Source organism: Phalacrocorax carbo, chromosome 1 (genome assembly GCF_963921805.1).
Source record: "Phalacrocorax carbo chromosome 1, bPhaCar2.1, whole genome shotgun sequence".
Lineage (NCBI taxonomy): Eukaryota > Metazoa > Chordata > Aves > Suliformes > Phalacrocoracidae > Phalacrocorax > Phalacrocorax carbo.
In genome coordinates this window covers 63,302,345-63,322,127 of record NC_087513.1, presented here as the reverse complement: position 1 = coordinate 63,322,127, position 19,783 = coordinate 63,302,345, and the positions used below count along the sequence as shown (strand labels likewise).

At 39.8% G+C, this 19,783-nt stretch overlaps 1 protein-coding gene across 3 annotated transcripts in view; it reads right to left on the bottom strand.

Annotated features, from left to right (window-relative positions):
* KIAA1549 (KIAA1549 ortholog) overlaps positions 1 to 19,783 on the bottom strand; it is a 153,372-nt gene that overhangs the window by 7,781 nt on the left and 125,808 nt on the right. Inside the window, exons 13-19 of one of the 3 annotated variants that reach the window (XM_064456766.1) lie at positions 15,379 to 15,584; positions 13,446 to 13,669; positions 12,206 to 12,350; positions 10,182 to 10,511; positions 9,209 to 9,261; positions 5,257 to 5,402; positions 3,247 to 3,401 (exon numbers count right to left, since the gene is read on the bottom strand). In XM_064456766.1, the coding sequence (XP_064312836.1) occupies positions 3,247 to 3,401; positions 5,257 to 5,402; positions 9,209 to 9,261; positions 10,182 to 10,511; positions 12,206 to 12,350; positions 13,446 to 13,669; positions 15,379 to 15,584 (1,259 nt within the window). The remainder of the gene's footprint in view (positions 1 to 3,246; positions 3,402 to 5,256; positions 5,403 to 9,208; positions 9,262 to 10,181; positions 10,512 to 12,205; positions 12,351 to 13,445; positions 13,670 to 15,378; positions 15,585 to 19,783) is intronic. The other 2 variants (XM_064456776.1, XM_064456786.1) reach the window with 2 other exon arrangements.

The following is a 19,783-nucleotide window of genomic DNA, read 5'->3' as shown; positions in this document are numbered from 1 at the left end:
TTCTGCGATCTCATATACAACATCAGAATTAAACAGATCTGATCAACTTTTAAAACCAGATTGGTTTAGAAACCTAACCTACACTAAACTACAAAGGCAAAATAAGAAGAGTAAAAGGTTGGAAGAATTTTACTGGTTTTTTAAGTTTCTTTACTATCAGAAATACACATCGATCTATAATACTATATATGTAACAATATATAGCTTTATACAGTACCTGTAAGTTACATATTTTTATATAGAAACTTCTGTATAGTTAACAACAGTACATAATAATTGACAAAAATATCTTTATTGAATCTTCCTTCTTAAGGAATGAAGATTTGAGATCACATTGTAAACTTGTCAATCTCCATTTAATAAGTGTTGAATTCTGTAGCCAATTTCAACTGAATCAGGTGAATAAATATATACACATACATACACGTATACATGCATATGTATGAACAGATATATATTATAAAATTCACAAAAATAGGTAGCTAATTAGACATAAACTGATTTGTGCTACCATTGAACCTGCTTCTGAGTAGCAGGAAGGCCGGGTTAGGCTGTGCTCAGCTGGACCTGTGAGCCAACAAGTATCTCTCAGGGACAGCTAGCTAGGGGACATGAGAGGCGACCTGAAGTATAGCGAGATGGTTTAGTGACACTACAGCGAGCAGCTGGAATGTAAAAATGGAGTAAAAGGATAAGGGTGGCTTGGGGAAAACATTGGAAACCTGGAAAAGGCTTAGCAGAACAGTGGAGAGCTACAGGGGATTGTAGATGTATAGGAAGTGATGCCAGGTGGTGGTAGGGAGATAGAGATATGCAAGACTTATCCGTAAGAAACCAGGCTTCATTAGTTCTGCTGCTCAAACGACCACTTGCTCAGTATTGTATTTTGTGTTGGCTAGGGAAATGCTGTAATTATCCTGGTTGCTTAGGCCTTCTAGATGGAGAATTAAGGTGAATTGATGGTAACCTGCACACTGGCTTCAGGTCAGGAGGTATAAGTGAGAGGTCACACCCCAGTGGAAAATCAGGTGTTGACTGGAGGAATAATAGGTGAGGATACTGTGAGGAAAAGGGCCACTGCAGGAATACAAATGCAGATCCCTCTCAAGTTTGTGGGTGAGAAGAGCGCCCTAGATCTAATCTTCCTAAATGCAGAGTTTAATTTTAGAAACTTGCTCAGAATGAGGGAACAGTAAGACTGAAAAGGAGTAGTTGAATGCTGCACCATAAGGAACACAACTGTCATTAAGTGAATCCTCCTTTCCAAAAGGAAGAAAGACAAATTTAGGCCTCTGTCCTAAATGAAGGAATCCAGACTCTGAAGGAAATTATGTAACTACAGAAAACTACAAGACTAGGCCTCATTTAATAATGCCTTTTCTTTAAAATGAGAATAATCCTTTGCAAAAAAAAGAAGTCCTTTTAGGAAAAGGAAAGTGCAGGCACTAGGCGAGTTCTCCTGCAACTAAATGACACCATACTCAGAGTTTTAGTCCATGATCTCCTCCTTTTGCCTTTTCTTTAAACAAACACACACAAGCCCCCAAAAGCTGAAAAAAAAATCACATTGCTGTAACCTATGAACTGCAGTAACTGGTGAGCAAAAAGTTCTGTCAAAGCCAAGAAAGTGTTTAAAATCTGATTAATTAAAAGAAAGTCAACCTAGATTGAGGTGACATGTACCCATCTGAAATGGTGACTGAAGCTGCAAGCCGCAACCAAGTCAATATTGTATTAGGCCACGAATCTTTGAAAGTTGTGCAGGTACCTAATGTCAAAACCAACTGTTTGCGTAGCATTTCAGATAATGGCTCAGTAACAGAATTTTCAGTAATATGTTAGCAATAGAAGTAATAAAATATTAAGAAAGTAATGGCTGAACATGCTCTTGGGGGACAGAAGGGAAAAGCTGACAGATCTAGAAAAGTAATTTTCAGAAAAGAAAGGCAAGTGATAAGAAGGGGCAGTGAATGGTAATCTAGAGATGCCTCTGAAAATGGAACAGAAGACACTGTTACCACTAAGATCTCTCATCTAAGTGCTATTCTAGCTGTAAACAGAAATTATGATGTTCTTGCACTCAAATATCACAGCTCCAAGCACAGAGAGGAAGTTAAATTAGGAAAATACATCTTTCGGCTTCGACAGTTAAAGATTTTTAATAGTATCAGTAGAGTTTGTCTCTAGTGTGCCCAGTTCTCAAAAGCTTTATGCTGTTCCTCTCAAGTTCATTTGGAGCGGTGGCAGCTCAGTTTCACCAAAATCTAAAGATGAGGCCCATCCTGTTGCATTGTCTTTATGTAAAGCCATTTCGAGATCATGCAATACTGCAAAGCAACTTTAAGTAGTGTAAACACACACTGCCCTCAGTATGCAAAAGGAGGAGATCCTTCCTTCCACCCCCCTCAAGGAAGAAACCAGAAAAATGACAGTTTAAGCAAAGGAGCAAAAGAAGGACAGTAAAGTTATCACTCTCAAGAGTACTACAATAAAACTGTCACAGGTCAGCCTGCTTCAGGATGCAAGTACATCAAACATGGACTGGTAGAAGACAACTGTATCTTTCCTGGAAAGGCCATATAATACCTTAAACCTCACACATCTGGCTGAATCAGAAACGTCAACCTCTAGAAGCACCACTGCCAAGAACATGAAATCACGATGGCTGCCTAGGCAACACTGGTAGTTGAATACATATTAATTTACCACATCCCGCTGAGTGAGGCTATGAAAATGACTTGTTTAGAAACACTTCTATTGTTATGTGCAAGTATGTACCTTATTCTGTTGCCCTGACTCCTGATGTTGCGCACTGATACAGAAGACAAAAGAACTATACCAACACAAAGCAGGACGGTAGTCTGGGACAATTTAATACAACGTTTTCTACTTACAATGATCTCAAAATACAGAGGCATATTTCAAAGAAGAAAATGGAAAGCAGTATCCACCTCTGCTGGAGCTCAGAAGCAGAACTGGGTGAACTGCAATTAATGAGTGAAGGCCTCAAGGGAGAAAAAAAAAAGGTTAGGGTAAAGTGAGAGAAAGCAGTTAGAGAGAAGCAAAGGTAAAAGAACAGCAAGCAAAAGTTAGAAGAGCTAACGAGGGTTCGAAGAGCAAAGCAAAGAATGTCAGAGAAGCAACTGAAAGTATTCCGGGGGGAAAGTTCCAAACAGTAATGCAGGAAAAAAAATACCCGAACATATCACTACTTCGGAAACTATGCAAATGTGTAACAGTACTCACTGCATCTCGCCTAGCATATTCATCCTCTCCACGGTACTGGGGCCACCCTGGCCCCCCCGGCTGGCCATGCCCTGCTCTGCCTGAGGGGATCTCCACTTGTTGACCTCCGATCCTGCTAGCAATTCCCACCTGAGTGAGGTGCTGTATCTGAGAACCTTAAAAGCAAATATTGTTTTTTCATCTTTACACACAGTCAAGTTTGTAGGGCAGACAAATGACAACATAAAACTTTGTTGGAAGCAGGAGACAAGAAGAAAGCGGAGCTCTGTTTCTGTGCAATTAATAAAAAAATCAGCAGAAAGAAGGCTGTCAGTGTCGAATAAAGAAGGAAAAGTTATGTGCATTTTGTGCAGTTCCTTGAGTGTGATGCTTTTCATTGCCACTGCACTGAAAGAAGAGGGTGAGATACATGCATCTCTGACATGGACTACACTGCATTCCAAAAATATGCCAGCCCTTTCTAAACAGTGTTTACTGAAAGCCCTGGCAATGCTTTCATGTAATTACTTAGCAGCAAAGAGAAGACATTTGCTCCTGTGGCACACCTTATTTGCATCACACGGGCAAGACCCTGAACTCTCCAGACTGCTTTCTGTTCCATCTCTCAGAAGAACAAAATGCATGACTATGTAAGAGTATGGTTCTTTCAGCTTGGCTTTGTGGTTAAATATTAAATGATGCTGTCGTTGACTAATTAGAAGGTCAGAACACAATGTATCTCCTTTCAGCCTGAAAGCTAACCTCCTCCTTTCTCCCTTCCTTTCCCTTCCCTCCCCTCCCACTCTTTTCAAACTCATGCAGGGATAGCCACCACCATTAATTGCAAGAGAGATGTAACAACATGCCAGCTTTCCTTCTTCCTGAATTTCCTCCCACAGGGAAACAAAATTTATTTTATTATTACTATATTTTATTATTCATTAGAAATGAAACACATTTAATAACCCACAGATACATAAGAGAAAACTCTGTGTGTGCGCATGTGTGTGTGTACAAAAAGGGAGGAAAAGACAGAAACAACAGTGTAATTTATGTGATGGACAGTTAGGTCACTTTCATATTTTCCTCTCAAAAAAAACCAGTATTTGAGAAGTTTGATATTTGCACATAATTATGCTGAAAGATAAGAATTAATCATCTGAATTGCCTCCAAACTTTAAAGCAGAATATTCATAAACATTTAGAGAATACTGTAAATCAGACAATAAAATAATCATCATTAAACTGTGACAGTCACTACATCCCTGTCATTCTCATTCATTTAACATCTACAGGGAAAGTGTAGCAGCTATCAAAACTAGGACTCTGACATGAGTATATGATAATATTTCCAGTCTTTCTCAACTCCCCAAAAGAAAACATATCTCTGTGAGAGAATTAACTGTGGCATTTGCATAAGAACAGAATATTTTATTCTGAAAATCAGTGTTTGCTGCTTAATTGCCATGCGATCTTAGAATCTTACTCATGATAGCATTGATTAGTGCTACAGAACTTATCTCACAACCGAATCAGGCAAGATGATTTCATATAGGACAGCAGCAATAAATAATAGCATTAGAAACTAAAAGATCCTGCTTTTATGCATACACTTCTAGGAAGAGAAATGAAAATAAAGATGCAGAAAAGTATTTTTAAAATTGTTATTTAGCAGGCTGATTTGGGATGCATCAGTTAGCTCATTTAGCACAAAAGAAATAGTTGGCAGTGGAAAGTTAGCACACACTGTATGCTCTAAAACAATTAATTTTCCATTCTTAGAGAATGTGGGTGATAATCAACACTTGTAAGATACTGAAAAGGTCACAAAGCACTGCCTTTTTCTGCAAGGTCCTGTGGATGTAAAATTAACCCCACTTTGTGATCATTATTTTTGGCAGTGAAGACAAGGACCACGTTTCAAGTGTAGTAGCTGAAGGAAAATGATGTCTTAATGGTGACCTCAGTGTAACAGTAGATATGGAAAAGGGTCAGTTATTTTAGTGCATATTCAACTTAAGTGAAGTGTACCTGCAGTGCTTCCAACTGGTCGTGGTCGTGCCACTGACGGCATTTCTTCTGAGTATAACCCTCTGGAGGAATACTGAGCCTCAGGTGGCTGCTGGTCTGGGTGCATTAACTCTGCAGGTTGAAGAAAACCTGGCCCAAAGTTCTGCCTGTGGAAAAGTAAAGACTCAAGATTACAATAAGTAAATTGCCTAATTAGAAGCAGTAATGCAGGTGTACCTCATACAACAACTCTTTACGATGCCTTTTAATGTACATTTTAACCGTAAATGTTTAAGAAAAAAATTATATCTGAGGAATATACTCCTCCTTCATGACCCACACTGCACAGGAACAGGAGTTAGAAACTCTAACATAATTTCACAGAAGTGTTTTTCGCATGTTGCAGTCTCCCAGTGCAGAGAAAGAAGTCTACAGATCTTGTTCTCCCCTTTGGGAAAAACTAAGGGGGTTTTTTTGGGGGGGGGATAGAAAAAAAAGAAGACTTCAGTAGTGATGTAGCTGCTTACCTTAGCAACAAGCCTGACTCTTACTTGAGAGTTTCTGGGCACACAGTTTTGGTCTAAATCAAACCATACAAACTGCATTACGTGTGTATTTAATGAACAATTATTATTTCATCAAGTGTTCTGATCAGTTTTTAGGAAATTTTCAAAACTTTGCTCTCTAAGATTCATCAAACAAAGCTGTCATATCCACGTATGAAGAGATGCAATGTTTACTAAAATGAATGTTTCCTATAATTCAGGCTGGTGCTGGTAATCACTGCTGCTGTATATTTACTGAAAAGAGTTAACAACAGAAACTGTCATCAATCTAACTTCATTAATTGTGCCAAGGTAATGGGACCTGGAAAAGAAACCCTATAATTCAATTTACAGAACAGGAGTAAAGGAGGAGATGGAAATGCTGCTTTTCCTACACTTCCTATTAACACGTCTTAAGCCTGGCATAGAGAGATTATATTTTAAAAGACTGATGGCAGCTGAGTTTTCAAGGATTATTGATTCCTGTCAATATGGTGGAGGTGTGGCTGCCCAAACTTCTGGTGCTTAGGTTACTAGGCTAGTCTCTCTCAGAATCCAGGTATGATCAAAGAAGAGACACACACTCCTCGAGAGGCATTCAAAGCAAAAGATTAGGCTACCTAAATAATTTTCTACAGGAGCCTCTCACTGGTGAATACAGAAGAAAGAGAGACCAACATCCTAAATCAGGCACATGAAATTACACAAAGTGAGGACTAGGGATGGGTTTTATACACCTTTTACCACAAGGCCATCTCAGTCCTTCTAGGCTATGGACTGCAACCTATCCCATTCCTCAAGACCTCAGTTCTACACCCTTTTGTTTTACAGGAAAATCCTGTGACTGCATCTAATTCAAACTATTCTTGATTTGTGCTTTATTTGGAAAACTAACCACCTTTGTATGACAGCCAGATAGCAAAAGAAAGCTGACATAATAATAAATAGCCTAATAAAGCCAAATAAGAGCCTAATAAAGCATGAACAAGTAACTGTAAATTAAAGTACTAGCTACTTGGCATGCAGTATTAAATGAGGAGGTATAAAGGGTTCACGCTGCAACAATCCCAGTGTGAAAGCGCCAGAATTTCCCCAGCTCCCTTGCATACAATCCCACCTGTCCGCTCAGCAGATCCAGAGAAAATTGTTTCCAACCAGACTTACAAGCTAGTTAAAATAAATGCCTGAATGGATAGGTAATGTTTAACAATGTCACTTCTGTTATGCTAATCACTGTAACCAGTAAAGCATGCGATCTTCTGGCCCTTTATGCCTGCAGTGCTGATTGCTGCAATTTTTAATGTTGTTTAAAGAAAATATTTTCTCAGTGTTACTGCAAATGCATTATTTTTGTGCCAGTTTTTCAGAAGACAGGAAGTATATCCTTTATTGCTGATGGGTCTGTACTTGAAATGTGCATGTTTATTAACCCACCACCCTCTCTTCTTAATATTCCTTGTAATAGATAGCTATAGCTACTCTTTAAAGTCAGAGATCAACAGAAGAGTATAAAAATGGGTACATCTGTACCATACAAGCTTTCTAGTGCTCCTTCCTATTTCCAGACTGAGACCCAGGTTCCAATTTATCTTTGCAGTCAAAAAAATCATGAATCTCCAGTTATTTAGTTAAGTGGGGAGATACCGCCCCAAAAATCAATTTTACACCACTAATCCACTATGGCTAAGTGTCTCTATCTCTGCTGCATGATGCAATATTCATGCTCTGGTAAAAGCTGTTCATTGTGCCTTTATGTTTGCCTAGCTGTTTTGTGACCTAGGTCTTTTACATTGCAAGTTTTTTACCCAGGTTGGTTCTGCCCCATTAAAGATGTTGACAGCATTTGTACAGAGAAGGGAACAGTATGGTCACCCTACTCTTATTCTATGCATTGGATATTCAAGCCAATGGACTATGACATTGATACATCGCACCTCAGGTTATTTTTCCTTCCTCTAATTGGTGCACTGTCTCTATCAATTTGCTTATTATCTTCTGAATTTGAGCATAAACCCCACTCCACAACCATAACAACTCTCTCCTGGTTTTCTATTGACCAAGCTTTAGGAAACTTTCTGTTTTAATGAAAATTTAAAGGAATTCTTCCTCTTAAGGTCAATGACTTTGCAGATTGTTAACTTAATCTACTGGCACTGGCAGAGCCAGCATTTGAACTATTAATAATGGTGCCATTAATTCGTAACTTAGGGAAATCCAGAGTGTCTATGCCAAACGTTGATAAACTTTTGAACAAAAAATATGTTGCAAAGATACTACTTCACTCAGGTGCATTAACATGGGTTTCAGCACTTTCATGGTTAACTTATCACATTTTCACTGAACGCCATAAACAAAGAGAAAATCCTCGATGACAAACAATTGGTTGTACTTCCTGCTGGCAGTCTCAAAGCTAGCTTATAATCTTCAAGGTAATCTAAATTAAAAAAAAATATACTGCATGTCATACTGTGTGCCATTTCATGTATGCTCCACACACACTGAAACTGTCACCTTTGGCCAAGACCTAAGAAAACGTGCTTAGAGACTCCTTTTCTAGTTAGTCCTTTCAAAATCAGCTTGCAGAACAAGGGATAAAAGAAAGTTCTTCATATCCATTCTACCATCAAGTTTCCAAGGCCATGAAGACTTCAGGTGAAATCTAATGAATGACACTGATACCACTGGGATTTCATCTCACATGATGAGCTGTAAGAAGATAATGAGAGCAGCATGAGGCCACCTTTTTACCACCTTGGCTGCAGTAGCTTGGAGAGTGTGAGATAAGTCTGACCACAGTGGGTACCCATGACTCAAGAGTCCAATTTCACAAGTGGTTAAAACACAGACACCAAAGGTGGAATTAACAGTCACCTGGACAACTGTTGTCTTCTCTTTACATGATTCTATGACAGCAAGGCCAGGAGAAGATGGAAAATTTGTTCTTCCCCCCAATTTTATAATAATAGGCCTGCAAGGCAGGCTTTCTCTGAGGGTCACCATGCTCTGTAATTTGTTCTCAACTTGGTTAAAAATAGAATGAATCTGTTAGTCATCTGCAAGCTTTTTCGAGTGAGTGTTGCCCTGAGGCTACAAAAACAAGATGAAAGCCAGAGTACTGGGAGAATTACATGCATCTCAGTAACTGTTTCAGCCTCTTTAAAAGCTGAAACTCAGCGGTTTACTCAGTATTTGGAAGGATGTCTTTACAGCCAAGGGGCTAGAAACACACTTTTTAAAATGGAGGGTTGGATTTCATACAGTGTGCATATGTCATTCATGCTACATAAATAAATTACACTGGCTGGATCTGGACTCCTGTTACTTCTCATTTATACCATACTTTGCATAATAATATACCAGCGCCAGTAAGAACTCTGGAGGAATTGCAAGGAAAATAATAAAAGATAATTCTGTCAGTGAAAATCTACCTTGGTAGGAGACCTGGTGCTGTTGGCGGAGTCATTCCAAATTCCACGTACCTCTGTCAGAAGAATGAAAAAAACCAAATTAAAATCAAAATGCATACCCTGGGAAGTCCGCTGTCAGCCTTTTAAGTGATGAATGGCAGAGATCACTAGGCCTGTATGTGTGACTGGATTGTAACTGCAAGAGCTTAGTTTTACAAACCCAGCAGCACAAGATGATCAGGGAATCACTACTACAGTAGGCTAGCAGTCTCTTCTGTCTGATCAGTCCCTTAACTTAAAATCCTTTCAAAAATACTTTCTCTCACTTGCAGAAGATCAAGGGCTGCTCCAATGTCTACTTAGCTTAAATTTTTCAGCAAACGAAGCTTTGCATTTGGAAATCTCTTTGTACCTCGACCAGCATCAGACTGCATCAGTCCACAGGGCTTCGGACTCAGCAGTCCAATGGCATCATGATACTTTTACTGAATTGTTGTGGAAATCAAGATGACCTAAAAGATTATCCATGTGTCCCAGTGCTCCATAAAATGCAAAAAAATCATACACAGAAACACTGCTTCCCTATCCCTCACCTCTGGAAAGCATTTGGATGCCCTGCTGAAAAATATGACCCAAGCCCAACACATTTTTTTTCATTGTCAAAATACGAACAAGTATTTTAAAAAAATAAAGTTTTACTCTTGGACATAACAAGACTGATCTATGAAAGATCATAACTGAGAAGAACAGAAAAGTTATCCTAAAGGAGGATAACTCCTATCTTCTCTTGTGGTTGGGATGGGAAAGGGGAAAAGAATCCAAACGGCTTAAAAAGCAAGTTCACCTTCTTGTGATGGTAATTTCTGAATTCTCCTAGTTCCACAAACTGTTCCACATTTGTGTCAAGTCCTGACAGCAAGGGTACAACAACAGTGACCATGGCTCAACTGGTGCTCAACCTGCCCAGAAAAGCCTTTTAAATTGCATCACTCACGTTAAATGGGTTGTTTACTGCCTGAGTTGGACCATAAGGTGATCCCCACTGGGTGCATGTGGTTCCCCTCCCTGCTCGAGCAGGAGTGTTGTTTACCGGCTGTCCTGCAGACACCCCGGGTGGTGTGATGGCCGTGGAATTGGCTGCTTGGCTGCTGGGAGCCACCAGCGCAAAAGCATCATCCAGCAGCGAGTGCATGGTTTGCCGAGCTTCTTCGATGGATGGCTGCGGTGGGACGTACTGGGAGACTGGGTGGGAAGGCAAGCCAGGGAACTTCCCCACATCAGCTGAAGATGATGTCTGAGGTTCAGGAGGCAAGTCTGGATCAGACTGGAGGAAACAGAAAGAAGGTGAAGGGCAGCCAGAGGGGAGATCTAACCAGTCAGCTCCCAAGCCCCTGTGGGCCTTAAGTCTGAGCAACATTTTCTTTGGCAGAACCACAATGAGATAAATGGCACAAAGTGCTGGTGCTGGACAAAACCTGCCCGTTACCCTCCCACTTCTGCATGCACGTATGCATGCACATACATGACACCAGCTGTTCTTATACTTCATCCAGTGTGATCTGAAACGCTCTGATCCCAGGTAATGCAGCGGAGCTTTGTGCAGGAGTTACTCCATTATAACAGAAATCTTGTGGTTTGCAAGCATGTAACGAAGTCATGCAGAGAGTGTTTACTCCACCCAGAAAAAGACAATCAGCTCTGTCTACATCTTTGACTTCTCTGCAGCTTTTGCAGTTCCAAGAAATTAATTCAGTCTTTAGCTTACAACTGACCACATCACCAGTTATATTAAACAATTATTACCTCCTAGAAAAATACACAAAGGCAGCTGTTAAGCAACTATGTGCTTAAAGTTACATTAACACTTAATGGTGAGCTGCATGGAACTCGAACTTGGGTGCGTCACCTGAATGGGATTCATATAAGTGCTTCACAGCAGCAATACCCGAGGCATGCATCACAATTACTACCTGGGATCTTACCACATGGGCTTATTGTTCATCAGTAACAGGAAATTAAACGAGCTTTGCAGCAGCAGACTTATTATCAAAGCTCATTCTTACCACTGCATGCAGACTGCAAAATCAGTCATCAAGATGCAAAAGCCTCTACTTCAGCAGGAACTTAGCATTCTGAGTACTGTCTCGCCAAAGATGCCAAAGGGGCTGAGCTTGCTGCGTGACACGTCTTAATTAAACAGCTTCAGATGATAATTCATTCTGCTGCAGCATGACATTAAAATCATCACACTCTTGTTTGAAGGCAGAGGGAAACTGTAGAAACTGTCATTGTACTCACTTGACTATGTATGCAGCTAATGGTGAAATTCTTAAAATTATTAAACCATCCTTCAAGACAAAAACTGTCCAGGGGTTTGCAATATTAGCATTAGGCTTAGTAAAGTCTGCTTAGAAGTGGTTAAAGATGCCTAAATACAGTTTGTCACATGGATATGATTGAACAGAAGCATTCTCCAGTGTCTTTGCCTTTTTCAGACAGGAAACAAAATTGATTTTCAAGACACTGTACTAGAATTGTTTCAAGTTACTGCAGTACAAAGACATGCTTCTCTTTCATTAATAATTAATTGCCACATTTTAAAGTTGAGAAAATTTCTCATGAAAGGAACTGAGTCTTCCGCTCTGTGAGAGCAAAGGATGAAATTTTCTGTAACATATGAATATATAACATCAGCAAATTGTACTAGAGTGAAACGATGTTCCAATGTATTGTGGAACATGCCAAGCACACTTTCATGTGCATAATACAGTGCCATTAATGAAAACAAGGTTTTGGCTCTTGGCCTCTTTATTATCAAGGAATACTTGGCAGAATTTTACTGCTTAATACTGACAGACTGCCAGTGAAATCCTTGTTTCACTTTGATTTGCATGTTAACTACATGTGATTGGAATCAGCTATACAGACCATAGTCAGAAGGCCAAAAACCTCCCCATGTCACAACTGCCATTAAAATTATCAGAGCTCTCCTGTCATTCAAGAGACAGACATACATACAATATATGCAGAGTTATTGACTCCTGGGGGCCTTTTGTATGTTCCATCACTGTCAGTTGTGATTAATCTGTCCTTTTCTGCATCGATGGGACTACCATTTATCTGATGTCGCCGGCGCTGCTTGGGAGAACGTTTTGCACGAGAACTTAACAGGAAGAAAACAAGAAGCAGAGAGAGAAAAAACAAACAAGACAAAGGTAATGACATTTCTTTTTACAATTTTTCTTCTCATCCCACTCAAGGTTGAACTCCTCTGATTGTTCCCTCCAAGTCACCCTTGCCTCAGCCCTGTTTCTCTTCCCTTTCCCAGTTTTTCATGCAAGTCCCATTAGTTAGCCCTGAATCTCTCTCCTCAAGCTTCTCCTGACACCCTCGTTGACAGCTCTCCAAACTGTCCCCTTCCTCCCTCAAACTTTCTCCAGTATTACTTTCCTTCTACATTGATCTTTCAAAGCTGACTGTGCTCAAGCCCCTGCCAGTGCCTCTCTAGACCAATGTCTGACACATTTGCACCAGCAGAACAGATCACACTGCCAACAAGGCTTTGCATTTGGCATGTTGGGCTTAACCCTACCAGGCAAACCAACTGTGGAACCCATGCAGCTGGGGAAAAGCTACTTTCTGTCAGAATGGAAGCAGTCACAGGGTACCAGTGCTCCAGAAACAAAGTGCCAGTATTTGTAAACCCTAAACAGAGCCCAGGGAAGACCTTCTCTGGAAATATAACACCAGGAAGGCAGATCTGTGAGGCTGACAAACATGCCACATTACCTGGAAGGAATATGTAAAAGGTTATCTTGTTGATTTGTGAACTTGCCTTTAAAATTCAGAATCCTCATGCTTTTTAAGTTGTTCAAGGGTTTCCTTATTTTGCATATTTTTCCCCTTCTTTTTAGTGCTTATATTACAGTTTGATCCTTCTACACCACACAAGAATTATTCAAGCAAATAGCAGAGCAAATACTAAATTTTTTTAAGACAGTTTTCATACCTTTGGGTTTATTTATGGAGAATTCACCCCTGAGAACTTGTAAAACAATAATCTGAAAACAAAACATACTGGCATACACTGAAACAAATAAAAAAGTATTTAGAACAACCCAAACATTTTCACCTAGGTAACTCAAATTCAACTAGTGATCAAAATGATTTTAAGCTCTGAAAGTTCAGAAATATGGGTTTGACATACTTTGGATACTGACTCAAAGAAAATCGTTTTTTCCCATCTTTGAAACCCTACCTCTTCCTGGGCTCTATGAAGACAGTAGGCACACTGCCTCCAGGGTCCAAGATCTTGTCAATCTGCATCTGTGCCTTGCGATATATTCTGTGCTGTTCTTTGGAGTCAACCACCACCACATCATCCACCACTGGAAATTCATAGTGCCCTTTGCGCTTGGCACGAAGACGAATCTTATTGCGGTGATGCTCAATCTCAGATTTATGCCTCAGGGCTGTTTGTATCTTAAAGAAGGAGGGAAAAAATCAACTGCATTTTTCACTTGTAGTTTTTCAAACAGAACTTTCTGCTGCTCTTCTGTAAACCTCTCCTCCCTTCCTTCCTTCTCCCCCTCCCTCCCCCAAATCTCTGAAGGATTAAAATAAGTCACACAATTTGTAAACACACTTTCTTTCTTGGATATTTTGCAGTATCCCCATTGTCTCCTCAGGCAGATGTACTATTATACACAATACAATTACCAGCACAGCAAGTGCAATTAGAGGAGAGGTGGCAGTTTTTAAACAAAAGGCATGAGGAACACAAAGAACTCCTGCTGTCTGCCAGAAGTGACACTGCCCTAAAAAATAAGACTAACCATTACAGGCTAGATCTACCTTTGCTTGTCAAACAGAGATACTTTTGATCAATAGTGTTGAAGTCTGTCACCCATTCCCTTTAATAACCTTCATCACATAAGCAGCAAGAACTTAAAGAGCTAATGGAGCTCCTAACTTGGTGCCTCTGCTGAGCATGAGAGGCCACCACAAGCTATGCAGAAACTTAGCAGCAATACAAGGGCCAGGTCCCCATATGGTGTTACCAGCTCTATGTCTTCTTGCAGGCTGAGTTTTTATACCTCTTTCCCACCTTTTTTTCAAAATTCCTGGAGCGGACCTCATCATCTGAGGAAAGTTACCGTAACACCACACTTTTAAGTCCTGGCCCAACACTCACCAAAATAATTCTTATCAATGAAAAATACTTGGGCACCAGATCAGGTAGCAACTACTGCTCTGCCTGTGCTGGACTAGTTCTGGAACACATCTGCAGCAGCGAATTAAAAACCAAATAAAAATTTATTTTTGTGTATTCTCTTATGAAAATCACAGAAAACCCACAAAAGGGTCACAAGCCAGACTTATTCTTTACATTTATAGTTTGATTTATATGTCTTCTGCCCATATAATCAGATTTCTGTTTTGTGGTCCCTCTTGCCTATGCATACTAGATATATGTATTTATCTCTCTTCTGTAAGGTACTCAGAAACACAGTAGCTTAACACAGTTAAGTTAAAGGTTTCATCAATCTTCCACTCTGAATTATGAGAAGATGCCATCTTACACCCAGTACAAAACCGGGGTGCAGGTACATGGCACTGTCAGGCAGCGTATGATGTGGTTTTACAGCACATTACCTTCTCTCCTAATGCCCCAGGCATGCTCATATTCTGCTTACAGTATCGTGAACCTCAGAGAAAGCAGGAAGTTTCTGTGTGTTTACTGTCAGATGAACACAGCAGAAGTTGGAAGCAATGAATGTGCTGCAAATTCACACCCCAGAATGTCTTGAGATAACTTGTTTGTATAACCCACATCCTGAGTTGCTGAAAAGTCAAAAGAACGGTGTAGAATGAAAGCCAAGGTGGGCCAGACATTCCAATTCACACACAGTTAACACAACTCTCTTAAGTCATGTCCTGCTGACTAGGCAAAAGGATGGTAACACAAGGTGTATCCTGACGATCAGATTTGCTCTCCTCTCACTGTTTAAGTTTTGGTTTAGGTATTTCTTAAAAACGGGTCAGATTATCTCTCTGGACGGAAACTGCTCAAAATTCAACTCCTCAGGAACTAACGAGGAACTCCTGATAACAAGAAACTGGATACTTTTCACTTCCTTCTTGGCTGGGCAAACAGTCCTCCACAAACATTCAAAGCACTTTAAAAATACCTCTTTATTAATTTTGTTGGTCTCTGCTACTCGATCAGAAAGCACCGAGTTCTGAACCGGAGGTGCTGCCATTGGTTGCATAGCAATCAGCTGGATCTTGCTTGGGACCCGTCTGCTGGCATCTGAGGAACGCGACATCCTATCCACATGTTCGAAGATGGAGGCTGAAGAGTGCTGCTCATTTCCACTGCTGGTCTGAGGAGGTCCTAAATCACCAGAACAAATACAGAGTAAAGTAGTGCTGCTAGGGTTATCTCAGTCAAACATTAAGCTCTACAGACGCCATGCTACAAGACTATGCCATGTTTTCCATCTGTGTTTAATTTGCCCTATAGGCCTTCCAGCTGATTCACATTTAGTATACAACGAGTTTACCCAGTCATTTGCAAATTATAAACATTTTCCCATTACATTTCCAGAAGGTGAGCTGTCATTCTTTATTTCTGTAAATCAAGCTCTTGGCATTTGCAACCCCCCAAAATCTCAATCTACTTTACTCCATAAAAAGCTGTTCAAGTACGTACTGCTAATGGTTTCTCTTATCAGTACTTAAGGAGATGCAAATTCCTGAAATGGAGGTTCAAATAGCAATAAAAGATGTGTCACTGCAAAATGCAGTTCTCAAGTGATAGGAGTGATAGATGAACTAAAAAAATAAAACCTTTAGAAATCCACAGAAAATACAAAGAATTCTACAGACATTTTACTGATTAAAGCTTTTAAAGCACCGTTTTCTTCTCTGTGACAGGATAAACAGTTCACATAGTAATAAGCAAGCTGCACAAATAATGCCATGTTGTAATTTGCTGAAGAGGTTAAATCAACCCAAATATTATCAGCACAAGATGTTATAGAAACCAATACACATGAAAGTTGCAGCCCTGGTCCTGCCAACAGTTAATCACTTCCACAGAAATGGGTCATCTCCCTCAAAAGACTTGAAATCTGTAGGATCACTCCAGTGGTATTTCTTTGCTGGAGCTACACCTACAACAGGAACCATTATGTGGATTAGACTTGCTAAAACTACTGAAGACTCGCAAAAAAATCTTTTGTCTTGTCCACATGGTAACACCACAAATTCTCAAACTGCTTTCACCATGAAATATAAGCAGTATGAGATTCAGATTTGTGACTCCTCTTATGGAGGAATACAACAGAGTAGAGGGACATAGTCCCACATCCTTGCACAGACTTCTAATAACAGGCTGTGATTCTCAGATGCAAACCAGAAGGAGAATCTGATTTGATTCCAATACAGAATCAATTGTTGATCAACCTGATCCAACTCCAACAGACAAGAAGGAAAAGAAAACAGCCACTGCTATGATCCATTTGCCACACATGCTGGTAATGAAGTATAGGGTTCAGAAGAGGAGTGAAGGCTATCCTCTGTAGATCACTATAGATGACTTGATCCTTTGCTTCCCTCTTCTAGCACAAAGAGGAAGCAGGTGAGGAGGGTACACTATTATATTCACAGCACATTACTTTTGGGCTGGAAAGCAATCTGGCCACAAGCTAAGCAAAATTCTTTATTTTTCATATTTCTCAAACGTGATCAATGCATTGTCAAATGTACATATTTATACATGGCATGCATCACAAATGTGACTTTGCTGTATAAGTGTCCTTAAAACGAAGGTAAACAGTTCCACTCAAGATTTGTGTCCCAAATGTTTTGCCAGACACAGAGCCTAAATGAAATATATCCATCTCTCTCTGTAGCTATTTATATGATCTTTACCATTTGTCATCTTCACAGCCCCATCTTCATGCATTTCTTAGAAGCACTGCCTCTCACAGAGAGGGATAGAAGATATATTAAGTAGTTAGTGTGAATCCCTCAGAGCGATCCTGCAGCGCAATGGAAATCTGAACTTCTGCATCCATTTTCCAGTTCTCCCCATACATTAGTAATTTTTCCCAGCCTTTCCAGTCTAACGGCAGTTCTCAAAGCTCACTGACCTCCAACATAAAATTTTAAGGTTATTTTCATATTACTTGGTTAGCAAGGTCCACTATACTCAATTAGGCTGAGCATTCACTCTGAGCCTTTATAATTTCATCCATAACCTTTCCATTTGCACACATAAACAAACGCTTGGCAGAGGCCTCTTGGCTGAAACAGTCTAAAACTAATTTGGTAAAACTGTCCAAAAGTCCCACTGTCAAATTTTGGTAAGGCTCTACAGTAACATCATACGTTACTCTCTTTTGCAGAAAAGCCGTGCGCGTACACACACACACACACACACGCATGCACCAAACTCCCAGAAACTGCATCTGACATCCTCTCTGTGCTGAATGTGTCTATAAATACAAACCAAGACAGAAGTACAGTAAAGTAGATAAGAAAGCCAGGAACTGCAGAGCTGTACATATACAACAAAAGGAGAAATGGTTTCTAAGTCAACACATGTATGAGCTCCTTTAGAAGTTCTGACAGCATGAATAAGAATGGTTTCTCATTTCAGAGTTCTTATATTACACTATTGTCCATGGTTAGAAAAATCTTCCTTATAAGGTTATCTACTAGAATGAAATTTTGATCTCAGACTAGACAGCTGAGGCTGAAAAAAAATGGAGAGGAATTATACCCAAATACTGGACAGAACACATTTAAATAACTAGTCCATATAGGTCACATGTCAGGATCAATGTTCATCACTGTTCCCTGGGTTAAAACTACTAATTGAACTGAAATGTCAGGAAAATTAATTGCTCTGCAGGAAGCTATGATTTCATATGAAAACCAACACAGTTGGAGATAGGAGGAAGGCTATTGTTTTTATTTCAAGAGAATGGTAGAAGCATGAGACGCAGCAACCAAGGTGCATAAGCCCTAATCAAAATCAGCTAAAGTCAATGGGAATCTTCCACGGATCCACAGTTTCTTTGTATCCCAGTAGATTATGTTCCCAGGATGCAGCTGATGACTCTCATTAGTTACTTGTACAAACCCGATGATGGAAAGCAACACAGACATCCTTATATCCATCCTCCTCTACTATTGTAAGATGGAAACTGCTATTAGAGGACACAGTCCTTAATTTATCTAGATATGGCATATATGATATACTAGATATGGTATGCATTAACAAAGACAATGTCAGCTTTCTTCTGCCCCATCTTTGCTACGTCTCAGTCCTGACCAGAAAAACACTAGTTCATTAGAAAATATTTGTGATTCTTTGCAGGTAGCTCATGTTTATCTCAGGCTTCTAGTAAAGACACTAACTCTAACAATATCTCTACCTTGCTTATACAAAGCTAGCTTCAGGACCAACAACTGCCTCAGTTTTGCTTCTTTCACAGTGACGTCTTCCTCAATAACTTGAAAGAATTGGGAGGAAATTAGAAAAATGTGCCTAAATTGGATGACTATAATCCGTGTTACTGAGAATTTTCTATACTTCACTAGCTCAAAAGCAATTTTGGTTTTTTTTAAGACTCAGAAGACAAATCCTTCCATCCTTAAGATATAATTGCAGCTACCCCAGCACCTCTATTCATATTTGTACTCAATTACCAGCTCTGGTTACTTACCCACTCTGTTTGCTCCTGACAACATAAAGGAAAAAGAAGAGACAACACAGTAATTATTACAAATAATTCAGCTAGACTGGCAACTGGAAAAAAAAAAACCACAGCAGTAAGATGATTGCATTTACTTCTGAATGAAATGCATGAACTTGGTTCAAACTGCCAAGCCTCAGCTGCACAAAAAGGCAGCTGAATCTGCCATTTAACAGAGAGCGCTCTGCAGACAGTGAATGCTAAAAATAGTCCCTAGGATTACCAAACTGGAGAGACCAAATGCTGAAAAAATAGTATATTTGATCCAGTAAAGGCATAGCAGGTAAAAAAGGACACATTTTATACAATATCCTTGCTGCCTTTGCCAGATAATTCAGATGCAGCAATACCTAACACTTCTATACCAAAAGGTAACGTTAAACCTTACAGAAAGTTTTAAGCAAGATGGAAGATGAACAGACAAAAATGGAGTTCCCAGGTAAGAAGAAATGGGAGAGCACTAAATCAGGGCAACAGAACTGAAGTCAGATAGGATGGAGCAACTCATAAACCATCTTCAGATGAGGTCTGTCACAGCATAATTATTTTCTTATGTATTTACCTGGGCATGATCTCTGGTCTTTAAAGCTAACCTAAGGCACTGAAAACACATACAGCATTAGTACAGGATCTTCTTTTTGTAAATTGTGTGATGTACTTACAGGATACACTGCCTGCTGAATAATTAGGATGTATAACTTTCCAGTCACATTAGCAGATCCTGTGCTTTGTTTTCTTACATGTTCGTTACAGAGGAAAGCCTGCTCCATCACCCTTCTCTTCCAGGAGTAGTCCACATTATGGAAGTTTAAGAATCATACGTTAT